Here is a 24,416-nt window from a genome sequence, read left to right on the forward strand (position 1 = left end):
GAGAATTAAGATAGGTTTCTTTTATAGAAATAAATCATGCCTCACTTTGGAAAGTAGAAGGACGATTGTTCAAGCAACGCTTCTCCCAGTACTTGATTATGGTGATATAATCTCCATGCGTGCGGCAGCCTGTTTTTAAAACCTTTAGATTGTCTATCACACTGCATTTTGTATAGTTCTGTTGGCTGGCAGTCTCTGACTACCAGAAGGGCCCAGCATTGGCTACTTTCTGTATATAAAGCGGTTCTTCAGATACTACCTCAGCTCACATATAAATTGGAGATCCAGCAATTTTCAGACCTGCTCTCTGGACTGGCTGTTTCTGGAGGTTCCCCGGGTCTCCACTGAGCTGGGGGAAAATGCTTTTAGTTTTTATGCCCCCAGCTCATGGAATGGCCTTCAAATTGAAATGAGACTCGCTGGTCTCCATTGGACAGTGTAGATCGAGTTTAAGGAAGGTTATATGTGAGAGTTGTTTGTTTTGATTCATCTTGTTGTATTTATTGTATTGATAATATCTTACATGATGTGTATTATATTGTGTATGTTCATGTTCACAGGCCTCCCTTGTAAATGAGACCGTGGTCTCAATGGTGACCCATCCTGTATAAGTAAAAGTTAAATAAAAAATAAATGAACTAATCTCCACATGCTCGCTCTCTCTATCCATCGACTCTCTAACATGTTTCTACTGCCTGTGTTGCCCTCTGCAGGACCCCCTGGACGTGGCACGCTCGGTCATCGTCATCCGCTCGGTGGTGCCCGGCAGTGTAGCAGAGCGCCATGGGCACATTCTCCCCGGGGATCAGCTGGTGTTTGTCAACGACACCTACCTGGACACGGTGACCCTGTCCCAGGCCGTGGAGGTGCTGAAGGCTGCCCCGTCTGGAACAGTCTACCTGGGCATCCGCAAGCCACTGGTGGTACGTGAGGTGGTGAGGGATCAGGATCAGGGGCTTTACTTACTTGATTTGGGAGGTGTTTTTTATACAATGCAATGCAATTTCATTGTCCCAAATGAATATTAATTTGACAGAGACGATGCACGCATTTAAGCAGCATTTAATCAACCATTTCAATAGTTTCTTTGTGTTTTTGGCTTTGCTTTTGTGTGTCTATTTCATGTTTATTTTTTAAACTTTGCCCAATGCAAGCAATCGTCTGGATTTCCTTTTAGTTTTTTGAAGAATACTGAAATAGCTTAGTACTACAGTATAATTGCTGATGTCTATGGCAGTGACGTGAAGTGTTGTATTGTTATTAAGTGTGTCACCTCCTACATAACTGGTGTGAGTGAATGTTGCCACCTCTGTGTGTGTCCATGTATGTGGAAGGGACCGAGGAGACGGGACTTGGGGACCTGGGGCTCCAGAGGACAGGGGGACAGAGCGAGGACAGAGAAAATAATAATAGCGCCACCGTAGTATGTTTATAAAGCACTTTTCAAACACTAGAAAATGTTATTTTCCTGAAGAAATGTGTGTACCTGCTTGTTTGAAAGTGTTTTTATGGTAGTGAAATACACTGAGTGTACAAAACATTAGGAACACCTTTATAATATTGAGTTGCTTCCCCTTTTGTCCTCAGAACAGCCTCAGTTCGTCGGGGCATGGACTCTACAATGTGTCAAGCTTTCTCTCTCTCTCTCTCTCTCTCTCTCTCTCTCTCTTTCTCTCTCTCTCTCTCTCTCTCTCTCTCTCTCTCTCTCTCTCTTTCTTTCTTTCTTTCTTTCTTTCTTTCTTTCTTTCTTTCTTTCTTTCTTTCTTTCTTTCTTTCTTTCTTTCTTTCTTTCTTTCTTTCTTTCTTTCTTTCTTTCTTTCTTTCTTTCTTTCTTTCTTTCTTTCTTTCTTTCTTTCTTCTTTCTTTCTTTCTTTCTTTCTTTCTTTCTTTCTTTCTTTCTTTCTTTCTTTCTTTCTTTCTTTCTTTCTTTCTTTCTTTCTTTCTTTCTTTCTTTCTTTCTTTCTTTCTTTCTTTCTTTCTTTCTTTCTTTCTTTCTTTCTTTCTTTCTTTCTTTCTTTCTTTCTTTCTTTCTTTCTTTCTTTCTTTCTTTCTTTCTTTCTTTCTTTCTTTCTTTCTTTCTTCCTTCCTTCCTTCCTTCCCCCCCCACTCTCTGTCCCATATTACCTTTGAGTAAAGATGTAATGGTGGCACGTGGGAGTTAAGGTGACGGTCAGCAGTAAATCCACCAAAAATGAAATGAGACTAATTGTGCCATTTAAGGTTCTTTCTTTCTCGTTCTCTCTATCTATCTGGCACTCACTCCCTGTCCCATATTACCCTTGAATTTGAGTAAAGATGTAATGGCGGACCGTGGGAGTTAAAGTGGCGGCCGGCCGTAAATCCACCAAAAATGAGACTAATTGTGCCATTAAGTTTTTAGACTCTGCACATTTCTCACTGTAAATTGTCCTGAGGGGGGGGGGGGGGGTCTGGGTGTTGGGAAGATCTCATCTCCTTCTCTCCTTTTCTTGTCGGGATGAAAGGCGCTGAGTCGGCGGGATGGTCTGAGGAGAGAGCTGTGCTAAAAGTACGCTCTCAGCTTCACAGGATTTTTTAAATTTTAATTTACCTTTATTTAACTAGGCAAGTCAGTTAAGAACAAATTCTTATTTACAATGACGGCCTACACTGACCAAACCCGGACGATGCTGGGCCAATTGTGCGCCGCTCTATGGGACTCCCAATCACGTCCGGTTGTGAAACAGCCTGGAATCGAACCAGGGGGTCTGTAGTGATGCCTCAAGCACTGAGATGCAGTGCCTTAGACCGCTGCGCCACTCGGGAGCCCATGTCTTAAGTGCGTTCTAATGACACAACTCCTAAGTACCCCTGGCTAAGCTTGGCTAGGCCAACACTAGAGAGAGAGAGAAACCCTAGCCCAGCTCATTGTAGCCATCATTGGTCGTAAAATCCTTTCGTTTTGTGTGTGTGTTTGCGTGCGTGCGAGCGAGCGAGCGAGTGCTTTGACCTGCTTTGTATGCAGCACATAGGATATTCGATTTTAGCCACACATCAGAAGGTTCTGCCAGCAGCGATAAAACAGCCAGGTAGTCTTGACACCAGAGATCTCTTTTGACCTGAGAGGGTTGTTGGATTGTACTCTAGTCATAAACTTAGAGGGAGATATATATACACACACAGACACACACACACAGTATTCACAGGGTTTTACCTTCACATTTCTCCTAAAACACTGGGGCCCCAATTCAATCGATTGCAGTTAAAGGAAACTGCACTCCAGGTTCACTCCAAATGTTTACTCTGTATCAGAGGTGTTACCTGTGTGGAACAAGTCATCACAACTGCAGTACATTAGAATGTTTGAAACACAAATGTGTGTTTCTCCAGCGGTTTCGCAATGGCTCCATCCTCCCAGAAGTCCTTGGAGAGGAGGAGGACGAACCCGAGCTGATCCTGGACAGTGGCTTCCTGCGCTACGCCTCACCTCTGATCCCTGCCTTGACCCTTAACCCAACCCCCACCTTGACCTCTAAGAGTCTTAACCCCACCCCCACTCCTACCCTGACCCCCAGCCCCCTCCCTCCAGGAGAGGAGAGGGAAATGGCCGTGGATGAAGAGGAGGGAGAAGAGGAAAAGGAGGACATGGTGGAGGTGAAGGGTAGAGAGGGGCAGACCGTGGACTCCTACCCCAGAAAACCTCCACCGCCGTGGGGAGAGTGGGAGAGGGACAATAGAGCCCCCGTCCACCCTGGAGCTCAGGAGCAGGTGAATGCTCTACTCCTCTGCGGTATTGTGCCTTGGGAAGTCAGACGACAGATGTCTGGCTTCCACCTCTACATCAGCGCTGGCCATCAGGGGGCAGCAGTGTGTGCAGGCTTTTGTTTCAGGACACCTGACTTAACCTCTCATGTTGTCTTCAAGACCACCGTTACTTATTGAATCAGTATTATATTAAAATAAAATGTCATTTTTAACATGCTACTCATATACATTCACAGTGCTGACCATTGTTAGGGTGAAGGTCAGGGTAGTGTGGCTGGGGATAGGATGAGACCATTTTGTCTTACCATCTTGACAGGTGGAGGAGGAAGTTGGAGATGGTACTGTGGAGGAGATACCCAACTCGGAGCTGGAGTCCAGAGCCCTCCTTGACCAGCTCTCTCTTGGTCAGTCTGTGGATTCCTGGGTGGAGACTTGGGACAGTGAGGCAGACTCAGGCTCCAGGAACGGAAGATCAGACCTCATCCTCAGAGACAAAGAGTTAGTACCCCTCTCCTTTGGAATACCAATATTAGGTTGAATGTTTTACCAATACCAACACTCATTTAAAACAAATGTTCTTAGTCACATGCTTTGTAAACAACAGGTGTAGACTAACAGTGAAATGCTTACTAACGGGACCTTCCCAACAATGCAGAGAGAAAGAAAATAGAGAAATAATAGAAAAGAAAAACACGTAATAATAAAAGTAATAATAAATACACAATGAGTAACGATAACTGGGCTATATACACGGGGTACAAGTACCGAGTCAATGTGCAGGGATTCAAGATAATAACTTGGCTATATACATGGGGTACCAGTACCGAGTCGATATGCAGGGGTATGAGGTAGATATGTACATACAACTAGGAATAAAGTGACAGATAGATAATAAACAGTAGCAGGAGCAATGTGATGAGACAGAAAAGTTAGTGCAAAAAGGGTCAATGCAGATAGTCCAGGTAGCTATTTGGTAAACTATTTAACTACCTATTTATCCAGTTAACTAACTAACTAAGAAAAACTAACAAACTAACTAGGCCAGTTTTTTTGCTTCTTTAATCAGCACAACAGTTTTCAGCTGTGCTAACATCATTGCGAAAGGGTTTTTTAATGATCAATTAGCCTTTTAAAATGATAAACCTGGATTAGGAAACACAATGTGCCATTGGAACACATGACTGATGGTTGCTGATAATGGGCCTCTGTACACCTATGTAGATATTCCATAAAAAATCAGCCATTTCCAGCTACAATAGCCATTTACAACATTAACAATGTCTACACTGTATTTCTGATCAATTTGATGTTATTTTAATGGACAAGAAAATGGCTTTTCTTTCGAAAACAATGACATTTCTAAGTGACCCCAAACTTTTGAACGGTAGTGTACATGGGGTACAAGTAACTAGTCGATGTGCAGGGGTACGAGGTCATTGAGGTAGATATGTACATGTAACTAGGAGTAAAGTGACTAGGCAACAGGATAGATAATAAACAGTAGCAGCAGCGTTTGTGATAAGTCAATAAAGTTAGTACAAAATGGGTCAATGCAGATAGTCCAGGTAGCTATTTGGTTAACTATTTAATTAACTATTTAGCAGTCTTATGGCTTGGGGGTAAAAGCTGTTCAGGGTCCTGTGGGTTCCACACTTTGTGCCGTGTGGTAGCAGAGACAGTCTGACTTGGGTGGCTGGAGTCTTTGACCATTTTTAGGGCCTTCCTCTGACACCGCCTGATATAGATGTCCTGGATGACAGGGAGCTCGGCCCCAGTGAGGTACTGGGCCGTACGCACTACCCTCTGTAGTGCTTTGTGGTCGGATGCCAAGCAGTTGACATACCAAGCATTTCACTTCACCCGCAATAACATCCGCTAAATATGTGTATGTGACCAATAAAATTTGATTTGATGCAGCCAGTCAAGATGCTCTCAATGGTGCAGCTGTAGAACTTTTTGAGGATCTGAGGGCCCATGCCAAATCTTTTCAGTCTCCTAAGGGGGAAGAGGCGTTGTCGTGCCTCTTCACAACTGTGTTGTTGTGTGTGTGGACTATGATAGATACTTAGTGATGTGGACACCGAGGAACTTGAAGCTCTCGGCCCGCTCCACTACAGCCCCGTCGATGTGAATGGGGGTGTTCTTGGCCCTCCGTCTCCTGTAGTCCACGATCAGCTTCTTTATCTTGCTGACGTTGAGGGAGAGGTTGTTGTCCTGGCACCACACTGCCAGTCTCTGACCTCCTCCCTATAGGTGTATCATCGTCTTCGGTGATCAGGCCTACCACTGTCGTGTTGTCAGCAAACCTAATGATGGTGTTGGTGTCATGCGCGGCCAAGCAGTCGTGGGTGAAAGGGGAGTACAGGAGGGGACTAAGCACACACCCCTAAGGGGGCTCCGTGTTGAGGGTGAGCGTGGCAGATGTGTTGTTGCCTACCCTCACCACTAGGGGTCGGCCCGTTAGGAAGTCCAGGATCCAGTTGCAGAGGGAGGTGTTCAGTCCCAGGGTCCTTAGCTTAGTGATGAGCTTGGAGGGCACTATGGGGTTGAACTCTGAGCTGTAGTCAATGAAACAGCATTCTCACATATGTGTTCCTCTTGTCCAGGTGGGAGAGGGCAGTGCAATAGAGATTGCCTCATCTTTGGATCTGTTGGGGCGGTATACAAATTGGAGTGAGTCCAGGGTGTCTGGGTGAGCCATGCCCAGCCTTTACAAGCATTTCATGGCAACAGATGTGAGTGCCTGTTTGATGGCTCGTCAGAGGTCGTAGCGGGATTTCTTAGAAATGTCCGAATTAGTGTCCCGCACCTTGAAAGCGGCAGCTCTAGCCCTTAGCTTAGTGCGGATGTTGCCTGTAATCCATGGCTTCTTGAAATATGTATGCACGGTCACTGTGGGGACTGATGTGGTAAACTCCTCAATGCCATCTGATGAATCCTGGAACATATTCCAGTCTGCGCTAGCAAAACAGTCCTGTAGCGCAGCATCCACGTCATCTGACCACTTCCTTATTGAGCGCGTCACTGGTACTTCCTGCTTTGAGTTTTTTCTTGTAAGCAGGAATCAGGAGGATAGAGTTATGGTCAGATGTGCCAAATGGAGGGTGAGGGACAACTTTGTATACGTTCTTGTGTGTGGAGTAAAGGTGATCTATAGTTGCACACGTGACATGGTGGTAGAAATTAGGTAAGACGGCCACTAGGAGCGCCTCCTCTGGATGAGCATTTTCTTGTTTGCTTATGGCCCTATACAGCTCGTTGAGTGTGGTCTTAGTGCCAGCATCGGTTTGGGGTGGTAAATGGACAGCTACGAAAAATATAGATGACCTCTCATGGTAAATAGTATGGTCTACAGTTTATCATGAGGTATTCTAACTCAGGCGAGGAGAACCTCAAGACTTCCTTAATATTAGAGATTGTGCACCAGCTGTTGTTAAGAGACACACACCTCCTCCTTTGAGCTTACCGTTCGTTCCTGCCGATGCATAGAAAAACCAGCTAGATGTGTATTACCCATGTCCTTGTTCAGCCACGACTCCGAGAAACATAGAATATTACAGTTCTTCAGGTCCCGTTGATGGGATAATCTCGAACGGAGCTCGTCCAGTTTGTTCTCCAGTGATTGTACATTCGCCAATTGAACGGAGGGTAGAGGCAAATTATTTATTCGCCAACGTAGTTTCGTCAGGATGCCCGCACGTCGGCCTCTTTTATGCCGCCTCTTCCTTTTAGTGAAAGCTTTTCTGAAGTCCAGAAGCTCTCTTCGGCGGAAACATTATGTACAATAAAAGTTAAGATCAGTGCAGAAAAACACACAAAATGGCAGAATTGGTCAGGAGCCAATAAAACGGCAGCTATCCATTGCAGCGCCATTCTAACATCCACTGTGTTTGTTTCAACAAATCTAAAAGTTTGAAATGCCAGAATTAATAGAATGTAATCTGCTTTGTTTAGTGTAATTTATATCAGACAGTATCCCCTCTTTAGTGGGTTGAGTAAGAGTTACATGTCATTACAGTTATGTCTCTAAAATTGAGTTGATCTGCTCATCCTCTGGCTCCCTAGTTGTCTTGGAGCCCCCTCTGCTGGTAACATGATGGTATGGCAAGCAGTGACCCCAGTGATGTTGCCTGAGTCAGTCATACATACAGAATATCTGAACCATGATCTGAAAATACAGGATAGAACAGTGTTTCCCAACTTGTTTTTGCACTAGCACTAACAAACCTGATTCAAATGAAATGAAATGTATTTATAAACCACGTTTTACATCAGCAGATATCACAAAGTGCTTATACAGAAACCCAGCCTAAAACCCCAAACAGCAAGAAATGTAGATGTAGAAGCACTGTGGCTAGGAAAAACTCCCTAGAAAGGTAGGAACCTAGGAGGAAACCTATAGAGGAACCAGGCTCTGAGGGGTGGCTAGTCCTCTTCTGGCTGTGCCATTCGGGCCAGATTTTTCTTCAAGATGTTCATAGATGATCAGCAGGGTCAAATAATAATCACAGTGGTTGTAGAAGTTGCAACAGGTCAGCACCTCAGGAGTAAATGTCAGTTGGCTTTGAGAGAGAGAGAGAGAGAGACTTAAGTTCACACAGAACACCAGATAAGACAGGAGAATTTCATCAGATAGGACATACTGACCCTAAGCCCCCCAGCGCATAGACTATTGCAGCATAGATACTGGAGGCTGGGGGAGGGGGGGTCAGGAGACACTGTGGCCTGTCCCACGATACCCCCGGACAGGGCCAACCAGGCAGGATATATACCCCACCCACTTTGCCAAAACACCACTAGAGGGATATCAACAGACCAACAACTTACTACCCTGAGACAAGGCTGAGTACAGCCCACGAAGATCTCCTCCACCCTAGGACCAGACAGGAATATCATGTCAGTGACTCAATCCACTCAAGTCGAGTATAGCGAAAAAAGCCTGGCACAATGTGACGCACCCCACCTAGGGACAGTATGGGAGAGCACTAGTAAGCCGTGAGAATCCCAGTGGAGAGAGGGGAGCCGGCCAGGCAGAGACAGCAAGGACGGTTCGTCACTCCAGTGCCTTGCCGTTCACCTTCGCACTCCTGGGCCAGACTACACTCAATCATAGGACCTACTGAAGAGATGAGTCAGTAAAGACTTAAAGGTCAAGACCGAGTCTGCGTCTTTCACATGGATAGGCAGACCATTCCTTAAAAATTGAGCTCTGTAGGAGAAAGCCCTGCCTCCAGCTGTTTGCTTAGAAATTCTAGGGACAATAAGGAGGCCTGCGTCTTGTGACCGTAGCGTACATTTAGGTATGTACGGCAGGACCAAATCGGAGAGATGGATAGAAGCAAGTCCATGTAATGCTTTGTAGGTTAGCAGTAAAACCTTGATATCAGCCCTAGCCTTAACAGGAAGCCAGTGTAGAGAGGCTAGTACTGGAGTAATATGATTAAATGTTTGGATTCTAGTCAAGATTCTAGCAGACATATTTGTTTAGCACTAACGGAAGTGTATTTAGTGTTTTAGCTGGGTGGCTGGAGAGTAGAGCATTGCAGTAATCTAATCTAGAAGTGACAAAAGCATGGAGTAGCGTTTTTGCATAATTATTTTGTGTTACGAAGGTGGAAAAAAGCTGCCCTTTAAATATTATTGATATGTTCTTCAAAAGAGAGATCAAGGTAACGCCGAGGTCATTCACAGTTTTATTTGAGACGACTGTACAACCATCAAGATTCATTGTCAGATCAAACAGCAGATGTTTCTTGGGACCTAGAACTAGCATCTCTGTTTTGTCCGAGTTTAAAAGTAAAACATTTGCCGCCATCCTCTTCCTTATGTCTGAAACACTGGTTTCCAGGGTAGGCAATTTTGGGGCTTGACTGTGTTTCATCGAAATGTACATATGTATGTCATCGGCATAGCAGTGAAAGTTGACATTGTGTTTCTGAATGACATCACCAAGAGGTAGAATATATAGTGAAAACAATAGTGGTCCTAAAACGGAACCTTGAGGAACACCGAAACGTACAATTGATTTGTCAGAGGACAAACCATCTACAGAGACAAACTTTCCAACAGATAAGATCTAAACCAGGCAAGAACTTGTCGGTGTAGACCAATTAGGGTTTTCAATCTCTCCAAAAATGTGGTGATCAATGGTGTCAGATGCAGCATTAAGGTCTAGGAAGATGAGAACGGATGCAGAGCCTTGGTCTGACGCCATTAAAAGGTCAATTACCACCTTCACGAGTGCAGTCTCAGTGCTATGATGGGGTCTAATAACAAGACTGGAGCGTTTCATATACGTTATTTGTCTTCAGGAAGGCTGTGAGTTGCTTGTGCAACAGCTTTTTCAAAAATGTTTGAGAGGAATGGGAGATTCGATGTAGTCTGATTTAATTTTTAAATTTATTTTCCGGGTCAAGGTTTGGCTTTTTCAGGAGGCTTTATTACTGCCACTTTTTGTGAGTTTGGTACACATCTGGATGATAGGGAGCCGTTTATCGAATGAAATGTTATTGGTCACATGTGTTTAGCAGATGTTATTGCGGGTGTAGCGAAATGCTTGTAAATGCTCCGTTAACCACCTAACCGAGGATATACATTTAACCTTGTGTAATACCCTAGATGCAGTCGCACCTTTATTATTATTATTATTATTATTATTATTATTATGTTCAACATAGGAGGGCCAAGCACAGGAAGTAGCTCTTTTTAGTAGTTTAGTTGGAATAGGGTCCAGAAGGCAGCTGGAAGGTTTGGAGGCCATGACTAATTTTGTGAATGAGATAGAAGATGGAAGAGATACAGGATTAAAACTTGAGTGTCTCCATTGATCCTAGGTCCTGGCAGTTCTGTGCAGGCTCCGGACAACTGAATTTTGTAGAAATACGCAGATTCAAAGAGGAGTCTATAATTTGCTTTCTAATGATCATGATCTTTTCGTCAAAGAAGTTCATGAATTAGTCACTGCTGAAGTGAAGGCCATCCTCTCTTGGAGATGCTGCTTTTCAGTTAGCTTTGTGACAGTATCAAAAATACATTTTGTATTGTTTTTATTCTCCTCAATTAGGAGAAGTAGGCTGATGGAGCAGCAGTGAGGGCTCTTCCATATTGCACGGTACTGTCTTTCCAAGCTAGTTGGAAGACTTCCAGTTTGGTGGAGAGCATATCCGTTCAAGTTTTCTGGAAGCTTGCTTAAGGGCTTTGGTATTTTCTGTATACAAGGGAGCTAATTTCTTGTGAAACATGTTTTTCATTTTTAGAGGTGCCACAGCATCTAGGGTATTACGCAAGGTTAAATTTAGATCCTCCGTTAGGTGGTTAACAGATTTTATACTCTATCCTTGGGTAGGGCATCTAGGAATTTTTGGGTTGTCCTAGAATTTATAGCGCAGCTTTTGATAATCCTTGGTTGGGGTCTGAGCAGATTAATAAAATGGTGGTCCGATAGTCCAGGATTATGAGGAAAAACATTTAGATCCACAATATTTATTCCACAGGACAAAACTAGATCCAGGGTATGACCTGTGGCAATGCGTAGTTCCGGAGACATGTTGGACAAAACCCACTGAGTCGATGAAGGCTCCAAAAGCCTTTTTGGAGTGGGTCTGTGGATTTTCCATGTGAATATTGAAGTCACCAAAAATTAGAAAATTATCCGAAAGGCATTCAGGGAACTCAGTGAGTAACGCTGTATACGGCCCAGGAGGCCTGTAAACAGTAGTTATAAAAAGTGATTGAGCTTCATGATGAGTTGAGTAGTTAAGTGTGTTAGTGCTAGGGTAAAAACTAAAATGTGCACCCCTTTGGGTCCCCAGAACCAGGATTGGGAAACACTGGGATAGTACATGGGGGGATGCCGACCAGAAAGGTGCTGTCACCTATCCAGTTCTCCCAAATCACACACACAGGCAAAAAATACTTCTCAGAACGTTCACCTTTTAGGCGCAAACTTTGGCTCTGCACATCACACAAGGTTTCTAACTCGGTGTATGAAAACAGAATTGCGGTCTGCTCTCACCAAGCATTCTCAACGACAAAACCCCTCCAAATCCCACAAAGACCATTTTCACAGCGCAGGATCAGATAGGAAGCCGATATCTTGGTCTTCGGTAGTCCCACCTTTTCAATTTTCTCCTCCTGTCCGATTTCTAATAAACCAAAAGGAGCCCAAAAGACGTTTTGACTTCTCCTCACGTCCATAACATCCTCACTCATACTCACACTGTTTTCGACTACATCTCTTGTTGCTTGAGATTAATACCAAATTCATTGATCAGCTCTCGTCTTTGCCCGCTGGAATTGGAGATCACACACTAGTTAAATCGGAATTCTTTACTCTGAAAGAGCGTCCTCACGTTCTAAGAAATCTTTATAATTTCCCCCTTTGGCTAAGGCCTGTATTCATAGTGTCTCAGAGTAGGAGTGCTGATCCAGGATCAGTTGTGCCTTTTTAGATCATCATAAATAATATTACATGAACATGGGGAAGCTGATCCTAGAACACTGAGATGCTTGATACATACGACCCCTGTTTAGGTTGGAGGTTTATAGCAGAGTAAATTATGTAAATTGAATAGTTATACAGACCCACTAACCACACATAGAAGGGAACATTTCTGCTCGGTGAACCTAAAGGGACACAGTGTTATATCCAGTGCTACTGTATAAACAGTGGGAATAAGTAGCGAAAAAGTCTTGCCTTGTCATATCCTAACGCGGTACATATACAGTTGAAGTCGGAAGTTTACATACACCTTAACCAAATACATTTAAACTCCGTTTTTCACAATTCCTGACATTTAATCCTAGTAAAAATTCCCTGTTTTAGGTCAGTTAGGATCACCACTTTATTTTAAGAATGTGAAATGTCAGAATAATCGTAGAGAGAATGATTTATTTCAGACTTTATCACATTCCCAGTGGGTCAGAAGTTTACATACACTCAATTAGTATTTGGTAGCATTGCCTTTAAATTGTTTAACTTGGGTCAAACGTTTTGGGTAGCCTTCCACAAGTTTCCCACAATAGGTTGGGTGAATTTTGGCCCATTGCTCCTGACAGAGCTGGTGTAACTGAGTCAGGTTTGTAGGCCTCCTTGCTCGCACACACTTTTTCAGTTCTGGCCACACATTTTCTATAGGATTGAGGTCAGGGCTTTGTGATGGCCACTCCAATACCTTGACTTTGTTGTCCTTAAGCCATTTTGCCACAACTTTGGAAGTATGCTTGGGGTCATTGTCCATTTGGAAGACCCATTTGTGACCAAGCTTTAACTTCCTGACTGATGTCTTGAGATGTTGCTTCAATATATCCACATATTTTTCCTTCCTCATGATGGCATCTATTTTGTGAAGTGCACCAGTCCCTCCTGCAGCAAAGCACCCCCACAGCATGATGCTGCCACCCCCGTGCTTCATGGTTGGGATGGTGTTCTTCGGCTTGCAAGCTACCCCCTTTTTCCTCCAAACATACCGATGGTCATTATGGCCAAACAGTTCTATTTTTGTTTCATCAGACCAGAGGACATTTCTCCAAAAAGTACGATCTTTGTCCCCATGTGCAATTGCAAACCGTAGTCTGGCTTTTTTATGGCGGTTTTGGAGCATTGGCTTCTTCCTTGCTGAGCGCCCTTTCAGGTTATGTCGATATAGGACTCATTTTACTGTGGATATAGATACTTTTGTCCCTGTTTCCTCCAGCATCTTCACAAGGTCCTTTGCTGCTGTTCTGGGATTGATTTGCACTTTTCGCACCAAAGTACGTTCATCTCTAGGAGACAGAACGCGTCTCCTTCCTGAGCGGTATGACGGCTGTGTGGTCCCATGGTGTTTATACTTGTGTACTATTGTTTGTACAGATGAACGTGGTCCCTTCAGGCGTTTGGAAATTGCTCCCAAGGATGAACCAGACTTGTAGAGGTCTACACTTTTTTCTTGGTTGATTTATTTTGATTTTCCCATGATGTCAAGCAAAGAGGCACTGAGTTTGAAGGTAGGCCTTGAAATACATCCACAGGTACTCCTCCAATTGACTCAAATGATGTTAATTAACCTATCAGAAGCTTCTAAAGCCATGACATCATTTTCTGGAATTTTTCAAGCTGTTTGAAGGCACAGTCAACTTAGTGTATGTAAACTTTTGACCCACTGAAATTGTGATACAGTGAATTATAAGTGAAATAATCTGTCTGTAAACAATTGTTGGAAAAATTCCTTGTGTCATGCACAAAGTAGATGTCCTAACCGACTTGCCAAAACTATAGTTTGTTAACAAGAAATGTGTGGAGTGGTTGAATAACGAGTTTTAATGACTCTAACCTTAGTGTATGTAAACTTCCGACTTCAACTGTATAATAATAATACAATAAAAAAATGTAACAGAACAACGTATTGTACTGCACTACAAATATCCCAACTGGTACAATAAAGTGATTGATTAGTGGATGGATTGATTGATATATGTAATGGTTGATGTGTTCTGTTCTAGCTCGGTGCGTTTGGTTGGCACAGAGAGGAGAAAGAGGAGGGGCCAGGGAGGAGGACGACACAGGTAGGACAACAGAACACGCTGTAGAGCCACATTCAACACACACATTCTACATTCACCATCCCTTCTGGTTGTTATTTAAAGAGTGAATGCCTTTAAAAAGCAACACATCCCTTTGAAAACGTCCTACGTGGCATTGATATGAGTAGAAACAGTTATTCTAGTGTCAAAATTGACTACAAAGTGTAAATAGGATCATTTTGGTCATAAAGTAAATCTCGTCTAAAACGGATTTTGGAACATCCGTGCCTCACAACGGGTAAATGAAGGTGGGGTTTTTGATGATGTTCATTTGCCCACTAACATGGGGTGAACAGCTGTGGTGATTGCTCTCTATCCAATAGCATAGATGGTGAGAGAGACAGACCTGCACAGCAGCTCCGACTTTGTTTACACAACACAACACGTCACACATTATTTAAACTTGAGAAGTACTGTACCAAACACCTTAGTTAGATGTAAAGTTGCACGACTAAAACCTCCTCGGCAAAAAAGGTCAAAATGAATTACCGATTTCATGAGTTACAGTTGAAGTCGGAAGTTTACAAACATCTTAGCCAAATACATTTAAACTCATTTTTTCACAATTCCTGACTTCCTGAATTATAAGTGAAATAATCTGTCTGTAAACAATTGTTGGAAAAATTACTTGTGTCATGCACAAAGTTGCCAAAACTATAGTTTGTTAACAAGAAATGTGTGGAGTGGTTGAAAAACAAGTTTTAACAACTCCAACCTTAAGTGTATGTAAACTTCCGACTTCAACTGTATCTTTGATTAATTCGGGGGATTTTGAAGAAGTGAAATAGGCTTCCGCGTCTACAGCGTCTCTTGGGGGACAAACATCATTAACCAAACCCGGAATCGGTCAGGAAATACACCTCCTAGACCGAAATCTTGTTTTTCTAATGAGCAATAGAAAAACAAGTTCCAATCGGCGTGTTCAGTCGCTCTTTAACCTTTCGTTAACTGGGAAAAGACCCTTGGGGTCAGAAACCTCTCTTGCAAGGGGGAGCTGGAAGTAGTCAGCATGTAGATACAGAACAAGTGAACGTACAGGGACAATTCATTAAAAACAATTAGTGGTCAATTACAGTGGTTAACAACATCTTGACGTGTGCTCTTAGTGATCTACCTGAGAGGGAGGAAGGAGAGGGAGAGGAAACCCCTGTCTTCAGTCACTGGGGACCCCCACGCAGGTAAGGGCTGTGTCCGTGTGCGTCAGTTTGTCTGTGTGTATGTGTCCAAGTGGATACTGACAAAGTATATATTTTTTAATGAGACATTTAGCAGATTCACTAAATTCACCTCGGTTTTTTGTTCACAGTTCGTTTAGTTTTTCAGTACAGAATGAGTGGGGAAAGAATCATTATAAAACGTGTAGTTTGCAACCAGGATGCTAATTTATATCACATTTAAAAGTAATGTGAAACTCCAGGTCCCCCTAATAGAGAACAATGTGATCATAACTGCAGTGGTTGTGTGTGTGCATGGACCTGCGTGTGTGGTTGTGTGCAGGGCCGTAACCAGGGTTTGAGTTTTAGTGTTTGTAGATGGACTGAGATGAATGAACCTACAGCAGTCAAAGGTCATAATCGCTAGGGTTATTTTTGCTTGTTTTTGCTGTTCTCCAAATAGCATTTGAAAGTTATTTTTATTATTATACAGAAATGCAGTAAATGAGCTTCAACTTTCCAGAAATGTCAGCGGAAGTGGTGAGGAAATGTTTGGAAAGTTGAAACTCATTTACTTCATTTCTATACAATTAAAGAAAACGTTCAAATGCTATTTGGAGAACAGCAAAAATGCCCCCAGCCATTATCACTATCACTATCATTATAATTGTCTTGGCTGCTGTAGCTTCATTCACCTCAGTCCATCTACAAACACATAGCCTATTAGCTATACAATGGTAATGTGTTATACCCCTGAAAGGGAGGAATTATGAGGAATGATTCACACTAACACGTAGCATCAGCGACAAAAGGAAAACGTAGGACATTTTTAGAACTGTATTGTTTGCATGTTGATTGCATTTTAATGTAAGCCTATAGGGGAGATAGGCCATGTGGAGATGTTCATATTGAAACATATCTTATTTTGTTAAAGTTCCTAATTTGTTTGATAAGATTTTTACAGATTTTCTCAGGGGACCCCACATGGGGCAACGACCTCAAGTTTGGGAACCACTCTACTAACCTTTCTCTCTGCTTGCTTCCTCTCTGTCTCCTCTGCTCCCTCCCTCCTGCATGCATTGCATCCTACCTCAGCCTCATCACTGAGCGCCACATCATCACTGTCTGCCTCAGTAGCCTACTCTCAGTAAAGCAAAGTTATTATGAGAACTTAGTAGCGTATTTTTTGCTCCTGCTGAGGTAGGCTGCGTTTAACGTTAGCTTTAGCTTCTTACGTCATCTTAATAGCTGGCTAAGTAATACTAGCCAGAGCCCTTCAACTGCAATAGAAGTCTCTGCCGGCAGAGCCACCTGACTGACTGACATATCTATGAGGTTGTGCACTCATTCTGTGAGTGTCGTTATTTGTTTGTTTGGGGGATGTCTGTAGACACGGCAAGAGTCACGGGACGGTTTTAAAATGGCCTTTTGTCCGGCATCTCGCAAACACAGCAGCGTCTCTATTGCCTACTTGAGCCGACTGCGAGCTGGGGAAGTTTGTTTCACCTCGGCCTGTGCCACGAGAGGGCGGAATTAGCCGTTTGAGAGAGTGGTGAATGTGCTGCTAAAAAGGAAAATCCGGGGGACATATCCGGAGGACGCAGGCGAACATAATGAACAAACCACTGTTCATGATTACACTCGTTCGCAAAGAGGCATGCACGATTAAAACTCAGTCAGATCAAGAACATAAGATTCCTGAGCTTTGATCAACACTGGGAGCAATATATACGTAGATGTGACCTGTAATTGATTTTCTTTGTGTACAAAAAAAATAATAATTATATATATATATACACACAGTGAGGGAAAAAAGTATTTGATCCCCTGCTGATTTTGTACGTTTGCCTATAATTTTAATGGTAGGTTTATTTGAACAGTGAGAGACAGAATAACAACAAAAAAATCCAGAAAAACGCATGTCAAAAATGTATATAAATTGATTTGCATTTTAATGAGGGAAATAAGTATTTGACCCCTCTGCAAAACATGACTTAGTACTTGGTGGCAAAACCCTTGTTGGCAATCACAGAGGACAGACGTTTCTTGTAGTTGGCCACCAGGTTTGCACACATCTCAGGGAGGATTTTGTCCCACTCCTCTTTGCAGATCTTCTCCAAGTCATTAAGGTTTCGAGGCTGATGTTTGGCAACTCGAACCTTCAGCTCCCTCCACAGATTTTCTATGGGATTACGGTCTGGAGACTGGCTAGGCCACTCCAGGACCTTAATGTGCTTCTCCTTGAGCCACTCCTTTGTTGCCTTGGCCGTGTGTTTTGGGTCATTGTCATGCTGGAATACCCATCCACGACCCATTTTCAATGCCCTGGCTGAGGGAAATCACCCAAGATTTGATGGTACATGGCCCCGTCCATCGTCCCTTTGATGCGGTGAAGTTGTCCTGTCCCCTTAGCAGAAAAACACCCCCAAAGCATAATGTTTCCACCTCCATGTTTGACGGTGGGGATGGTGTTCTTGGGGTCATAGGCAGCATTCCTCCTCCTCCAAACACGACGAGTTGAGTTGATGCCAAAGAGCTCGATTTTGGTCTCATCTGACCACAACACTTTCACCCAGTTCTCCTCTGAATCATTCAGATGTTCATTGGCAAACTTCATACGGCCCTGTATATGTGCTTTCTTGAGCAGGGGGGCCTTGCGGGCGCTGCAGGATTTCAGTCCTTCACGGCGTAGTGTTTTACCAATTGTTTTCTTGGTGACTATGGTCCCAGCTGCCTTGAGATCATTGACAAGATCCTCCCATCTAGTTCTGGGCGGATTCCTCACCGTTCTCATGATCATTGCAACTCCACGAGGTGAGATCTTGCATGGAGCCCCAGGCCGAGGGAGATTGACAGTTATTTTGTGTTTCTTCCATTTACGAATAATCGCACCAGCTGTTGTCACCTTCTCACCAAGCTGCTTGGCGATGGTCTTGTAGCCCATTCCAGCCTTGTGTAGGTCTACAATCTTGTCCCTGACATCCTTGGAGAGCTCTTTGGTCTTGGCCATGGTGGAGAGTTTGGAATCTGATTGATTGATTGCTTCTGTGGACAGGTGTCTTTTATACAGGTAACAAACTGAGATTAGGAGCACTCCCTTTAAGAGTGTGCTCCTAATCTCAGCTCGTTACCTGTATAAAAGACACCTGGGAGCCAGAAATCTTTCTGATTGAGAGGGGGTCAAATACTTATTTCCCTCATTAAAATGCAAATCAATTTATAACATTTTTGACATGAGTTTTTCTGGATTTCTGTTGTTATTCTGTCTCTCACTGTTCAAATAAACCTACCATTAAAATTATAGACTGATCATTTCTTTGTCAGTGGGCAAACGTACAAAATCAGCAGGGGATCAAATACTTTTTTCCCTCACTGTGTGTGTATATATATATATATATATATATATATATATATATATATATATATATATATATATATATATATATATATATATATATATATATATACACACACACAGTACCCGTCAAAAGTTTGGACACACGTACTCATTCAATGGTTTTTCTTTCTTTTTACTATTTTCTACATTATAGAATATTAGTGAAGATATCAAAACTATGAAATAACACAAAAAGTGAAAAACAAATTATAGTCCCACTAAGCCCAAACCAGATGGAATGGCGTATCGCTGCAGAATGCTGTGGTAGCCATGCTAGTTAAGTGTGCCTTGAATTCTAAATAAATCACAGACAGTGTCACCAGCAAAACACCCCCACACCATAACAACACCTCCTCCATGCTTTACGGTGGGAACTACACATGCAGAGATCATCCTTTCATCCACACCACGTCTCACAAAGACACGGCGGTTGGAACCCAAAATCTACAATTTGGACTCATCAGACCAAAGGACAAATTTCCACCGGTCTAATGTCCATTGCTCGTGTTTCTTGGCCCAAGCAGGTCTCTTCTTCTTCTTATTGGTGTCCTTTGGTAGTGGATCCTTTGCAGCAATTTGACCATGAAGGCCTGATTCACACAGTCCCCTCTGAACAGTTGATGTTGAAATGTGTCTGTGACTTGAACTCTGTGAAGCATTTATTTGGGCTGCAATTTCTGAGGCTGGTAACTCTAATGAACTTATCCTCTGCAGCAGAGGTAAATCTGGGTCTTACATCTCTGTGGCGGTCCTCATGAGATCCCGTTTCATCATAGCGCTTGATGGTTTTTGCGACTGCAGTTGAAGAAACTATAAATAGGACTATCTTCTGTATACCCCCCCTAACGCACTGATTGGCTCAAACGCATTAAGAAGGAAAGAAATTCCACATGTTAACTTAAGAAGGCACACCTGTTAATTGAAATGCATTCCAGGTGACTACCTCCTGAAGCTGGTTGAGAGAATGCCAAGAGTGTGCAAAGCTGTCATCAAGGCAAAAGGTGGCTATTTGAAGAATCTCAAATATAAAATATATTTTGATTTGCTTCAAACTTTTTTTTGGTTACGACATGATTCCATATGTGTTATTTCATAGTGTTGATGTCTTCACTATTATGCTACAATGTACAAAATAGTGAAAATAAAGAAAAACCCTTGAATGAGTTTGTCCAAACTTTTGACTGGTAGTGTATATATACAGTGGGGAGAACAAGTATGCCGATTTTGCAGGTTTTCCTACTTACAAAGCATGTAGAGGTCTGTAATTTTTATCATAGGTACACTTCAACTGTGTGAGACGGAATCTAAAACAAAAATCCAGAAAATCACATTGTATGATTTTAAAGTAATTAATATGCATTTTATTGCATGACATAAGTATTTGATCACCTACCAACCAGTAAGAATTCCGGCTCTCACAGACCTGTTAGTTTTTCTTTAAGAAGCCCTCCTGTTCTCCACTCATTACCTGTATTAACTGCACCTGTTTGAACTCGTTACCTGTATAAAAGACACCTGTCCACACACTCAATCAAACAGACTCCAACCTCTCCACAATGGCCATGACCAGAGAGCTGTGTAAGGACATCAGGGATAAAATTGTAGACCTGCACAAGGCTGGGATGGGCTACAGGACAATAGGCAAGCAGCTTGGTGAGAAGGCAACAACTGTTGGTGCAATTATTAGAAAATGGAAGAAGTTCAAGATGACGGTCAATCACCCTCGGTCTGGGGCTCCATGCAAGATCTCACCTCGTGGGGCATCAATGATCATGAGGAAGGTGAGGGATCAGCCCAGAACTACACGGCAGGACCTGGTCAATGACCTGAAGAGAGCTGGGACCACAGTCTCAAAGAAAACCATTAGTAACACACTACGCCGTCATGGATTAAAATCCTGCAGCGCACGCAAGGTCCCCCTCCTCAAGCCAGCGCATATCCAGGCCCGTCTGAAGTTTGCCAATGACCATCTAGATGATCCAGAGGAGGAATGGGAGAAGGTCATGTGGTCTGATGAGACAAAAATATAGCTTTTTGGTCTAAACTCCACTCGCCGTGTTTGGAGGAAGAAGAAGGATGAGTACAACCCCAAGAACACCATCCCAACCGTGAAGCATGGAGGTGGAAACATCATTCTTTGTGGATGCTTTTCTGCAAAGGGGACAGGACGACTGCACCGTATTGAGGGGAGGATGGATGGGGCCATGTATCGCGAGATCTTGGCCAACAACCTCCTTCCCTCAGTAAGAGCATTGAAGATGGGTCGTGGCTGGGTCTTCCAGCATGACAACGACCCGAAACACACAGCCAGGGCAACTAAGGAGTGGCACCGTAAGAAGCATCTCAAGGTCCTGGAGTGGCCTAGCCAGTCTCCAGACCTGAACCCAATAGAAAATCTTTGGAGGGAGCTGAAAGTCCGTATTGCCCAGAGACAGCCCCGAAACCTGAAGGATCTGGATAAGGTCTGTATAGAGGAGTGGGCCAAAATCCCTGCTGCAGTGTGTGCAAACCTGGTCAAGACCTACAGGAAACGTATGATCTCTGTAATTGCAAACAAAGATTTCTGTACCAAATATTAAGTTCTGCTTTTCTGATGTATCAAATACTTATGTCATGCAATAAAATGCAAATTAATTACTTAAAAATCATACAATGTGATTTTCTGGATTTTTGTTTTAGATTCCGTCTCTCACAGTTGAAGTGTACCTATGATAAAAAATTACAGACCTCTACATGCTTTGTAAGTAGGAAAACCTGCAAAACCGGCAGTGTATCAAATACTTGTTCTCCCCACTGTATATATGTATATTGTGGCAGATCAGGGGGTTGGGTCAAGACGTTTACACAGATCAGACACGGACAGAGTATGATTAGCTCGGTTTCAGGGGTGTTTATTAATAAAATAATCAAAAGAAAAGGTTAGGTCTCCCCCATGAGTCCCTCTCCAGGATACCGTCTCCAACTACACGGAAGTTACCTTACTTGCCCCAGTCCTCCCCCATGTGCTGCCCTTCTGGCAGCTTTATAGGCCTTGCACAGCTGGTGAGCAATCCGCCCTTAATTACTCACCAGCTCCCAATTAGTCCTGTCCGGGGAGCCCGTCAAGACCTGGCACGTCCAGCAGATGGAGCCACCGCCTTGTGATGTATACTCCATCTGTTACCAGGCCTCGACGAGTCTCCCCCTGATGGCTGACGTGCGGTACACCACAATATACATAGATTTTTTTTCATTTGAGAAAATGACAGAGGTCCGGAACTCGTTGTTCTCATAATAGTTATGGCCATGTAGTGTGTGTGCATGTCTCTTCCAGAGAGAAGTCTTGCTACTTGACTCATGAACACATTAATGAGCTTTTCTGGTACATAATGGATGTAGGCAAGATGCCTGAGTAATGGAGATCACAGGCTTTGTGTGTGTGCGCGTGTGTACGTGCGTCTGTCTCTCTGCGTGTGTGTGTGTGTGCACGTTTTCTCTCATCTGTGTGTGTGAACTTACCCTGGCATGTGCCCACGTGCTTCCAGAGTGGAGGTGTGGCAGGAGGATGGCGAGTCTCTTGGCATCAGCATCGTGGGCGGGCACAGTGTCATCAAAAGATTGAAGAACGGAGAGGAACTCAAGGGCATCTTCATCAAACAGGTGACGCCGTGCCGACATTCTCCCCTCCCCTTCTCTCCCTCCCTCGACTTTTTAGCTTAACGCTTCAGTCAGGGATTTGTGAAGCCTTATACCAAAACAAGTGGTAGCGTACCCTGTTTTGTTTTTTGTTTAAATCCTAGAATGTAGCTTTACAACTTGTATATTTTTATTTAATTCATTAATTGGAATAAATTAAATCAATTACAGGTACTGCCGGAGAGCCCAGCAGGACGCACTCGCTCCCTCAAGACTGGAGACAAGATACTGCAGGTGAGGAGGAGAGAACGCTAGCACAACGCTATAGCAGTGACACAGCATTGATACAGGAATGCTACAGGAATGCTAATTCAACACTGTAGCAACGCTAGAGGAACACTACTTAGAACACCATGTCAATGCTGCAGAAACGCAAATTCCAGACAGGTTTGTGACCTCTGTTGTATCCTCTCTCTCGCTCTCTCGCTCTCCTCTCTCTCTGTCTCCTCTTTCTCTCTCTCTCCTCTCGCTCTCTCGCTCTCGCTTTCTCTCTCTCTCTCCTCTCTTTCTCTCTCTCTTCTCTCACTCTCTCTGGCGTGTTCTCGCTTTCTCTTTCTTTCTCTCTCTCTCTTTCTCTCCCTCTTTCCCTTTCTGTATGTGTGTGTCTGTGTGCGCGCGCTTGTGTGTGTGTCAGGTATCAGGTGTGGACCTCCAGAATGCCAGTCATGAGGAGGCGGTCCAGGCTATCAAGACAGCTCCCAGTCCCGTGGTCTTCATCGTCCAGAGCCTCTCTGCCACGCCAAGGGTAAACACGCACACACTAACACACACACGCAGCACAAATCATGACCCAACTGAATTAATATTTTTATATCCCTCAGATGCTCAAGCGTTTTCTTAGGGGATAGTCTCTGCAGGGATACAGTGTGTATCACTGTTGTAGTTTGTTGTGCCCCCTCTTTGCCTTAGAGAATTGGTTGTTTGCTCTGCTGCTTCTCTTGTAGGTTAGAATTTCTTGTAATTGGATTGTTATTTCGGGCTGGTGCTTGGTGTCTCTGTTATCTAAGCATGAACGGAGTTTGATGCTCTTCCTTTGTGTGTGTGTCTGTCCGTGTGTGTGCGCGCGTTTGACTGTCTGTGTGTGTGTCTGTCTGTGTGTCTGTCTGTCTGTCTGTCTGTGTGTCTGTCTGTGTGTCTGTGTGTCTGTCTGTGTGTGTGTCTGTCTGTGTGTCTGTGTGTCTGTCTGTGTGTGTGCGCGCTTTTGACTGTCTGTGTCTGTGTGTCTGTCTGTGTGACTGTGTGTCTGTGTGTTTGTCCGTGTGTGTGCGCACGTTTGACTGTCTGTGTCTGTCTGTCTGTGCATGCACGCACCTATGTCTGCATGTGTCTTTCTCTTTCCAGCCTGTCTCGCTAACAGCGCCCAGTTACAGAAAACACAAGGCAAAGAGGAGAGTCATGCCGGTAAGCAGCCCTCCCTACTTTCTGAGAACATTTTATGGTGGTGAAAATGTCACAGGCTTGGTTATAACTTTTAACTTATAAAATATGTTTATTAGGGCTGACCCCAATTAGTTGACTGGTCGATTGTTTGGTCGATAGGCAGTTGGTCGACCAAGATTTATTTTGTCGAGCAGTAGCAAAAAAAATTATATATACAGTGCTTTCGGAAAGGATTCAGTCCCCTTTACTTTTTTCAAATTGTGTTACGTTAAAACCTTATTCTTAAATGGATTAAATACATTTTAAAAACTCAGCAATCTACACACAATACCCCATAATGACAAAGTGAAAACAGGTTTTTAGAGATTTTTGCAAATTTATAAAAAATTAAAAACAGAAAAACCTTATTTATATAAATATTCTCAGACCCTTTGCTATGAGACATGAAATTGAGCTCAGGTGCATCCTGTTTCCATTGATCATCCTTGAGATGTTTCTACAACTTGATTGGAGTCCACCTGTGG

At 43.4% G+C, this 24,416-nt stretch overlaps 1 protein-coding gene across 8 annotated transcripts in view; it reads left to right on the forward strand.

Annotated features, from left to right (window-relative positions):
* Positions 1 to 24,416, forward strand: part of patj (PATJ crumbs cell polarity complex component) — a 234,171-nt gene that overhangs the window by 78,424 nt on the left and 131,331 nt on the right. For 6 of the 8 annotated variants that reach the window (XM_084172209.1, XM_084172214.1, XM_084172210.1 and 3 more), the window contains 9 exons: positions 714 to 923; positions 3,349 to 3,726; positions 4,040 to 4,221; positions 14,206 to 14,268; positions 15,393 to 15,464; positions 22,362 to 22,476; positions 22,684 to 22,746; positions 23,147 to 23,257; positions 23,854 to 23,913. In XM_084172209.1, the coding sequence (XP_084028335.1) occupies positions 714 to 923; positions 3,349 to 3,726; positions 4,040 to 4,221; positions 14,206 to 14,268; positions 15,393 to 15,464; positions 22,362 to 22,476; positions 22,684 to 22,746; positions 23,147 to 23,257; positions 23,854 to 23,913 (1,254 nt within the window). The remainder of the gene's footprint in view (positions 1 to 713; positions 924 to 3,348; positions 3,727 to 4,039; positions 4,222 to 14,205; positions 14,269 to 15,392; positions 15,465 to 22,361; positions 22,477 to 22,683; positions 22,747 to 23,146; positions 23,258 to 23,853; positions 23,914 to 24,416) is intronic. The other 2 variants (XM_084172215.1, XM_084172216.1) reach the window with 1 other exon arrangement.

Source organism: Coregonus lavaretus (genome assembly GCF_964263955.1).
Source record: "Coregonus lavaretus genome assembly, chromosome: 11".
NCBI classification, from domain to species: Eukaryota; Metazoa; Chordata; class Actinopteri; order Salmoniformes; family Salmonidae; genus Coregonus; species Coregonus lavaretus.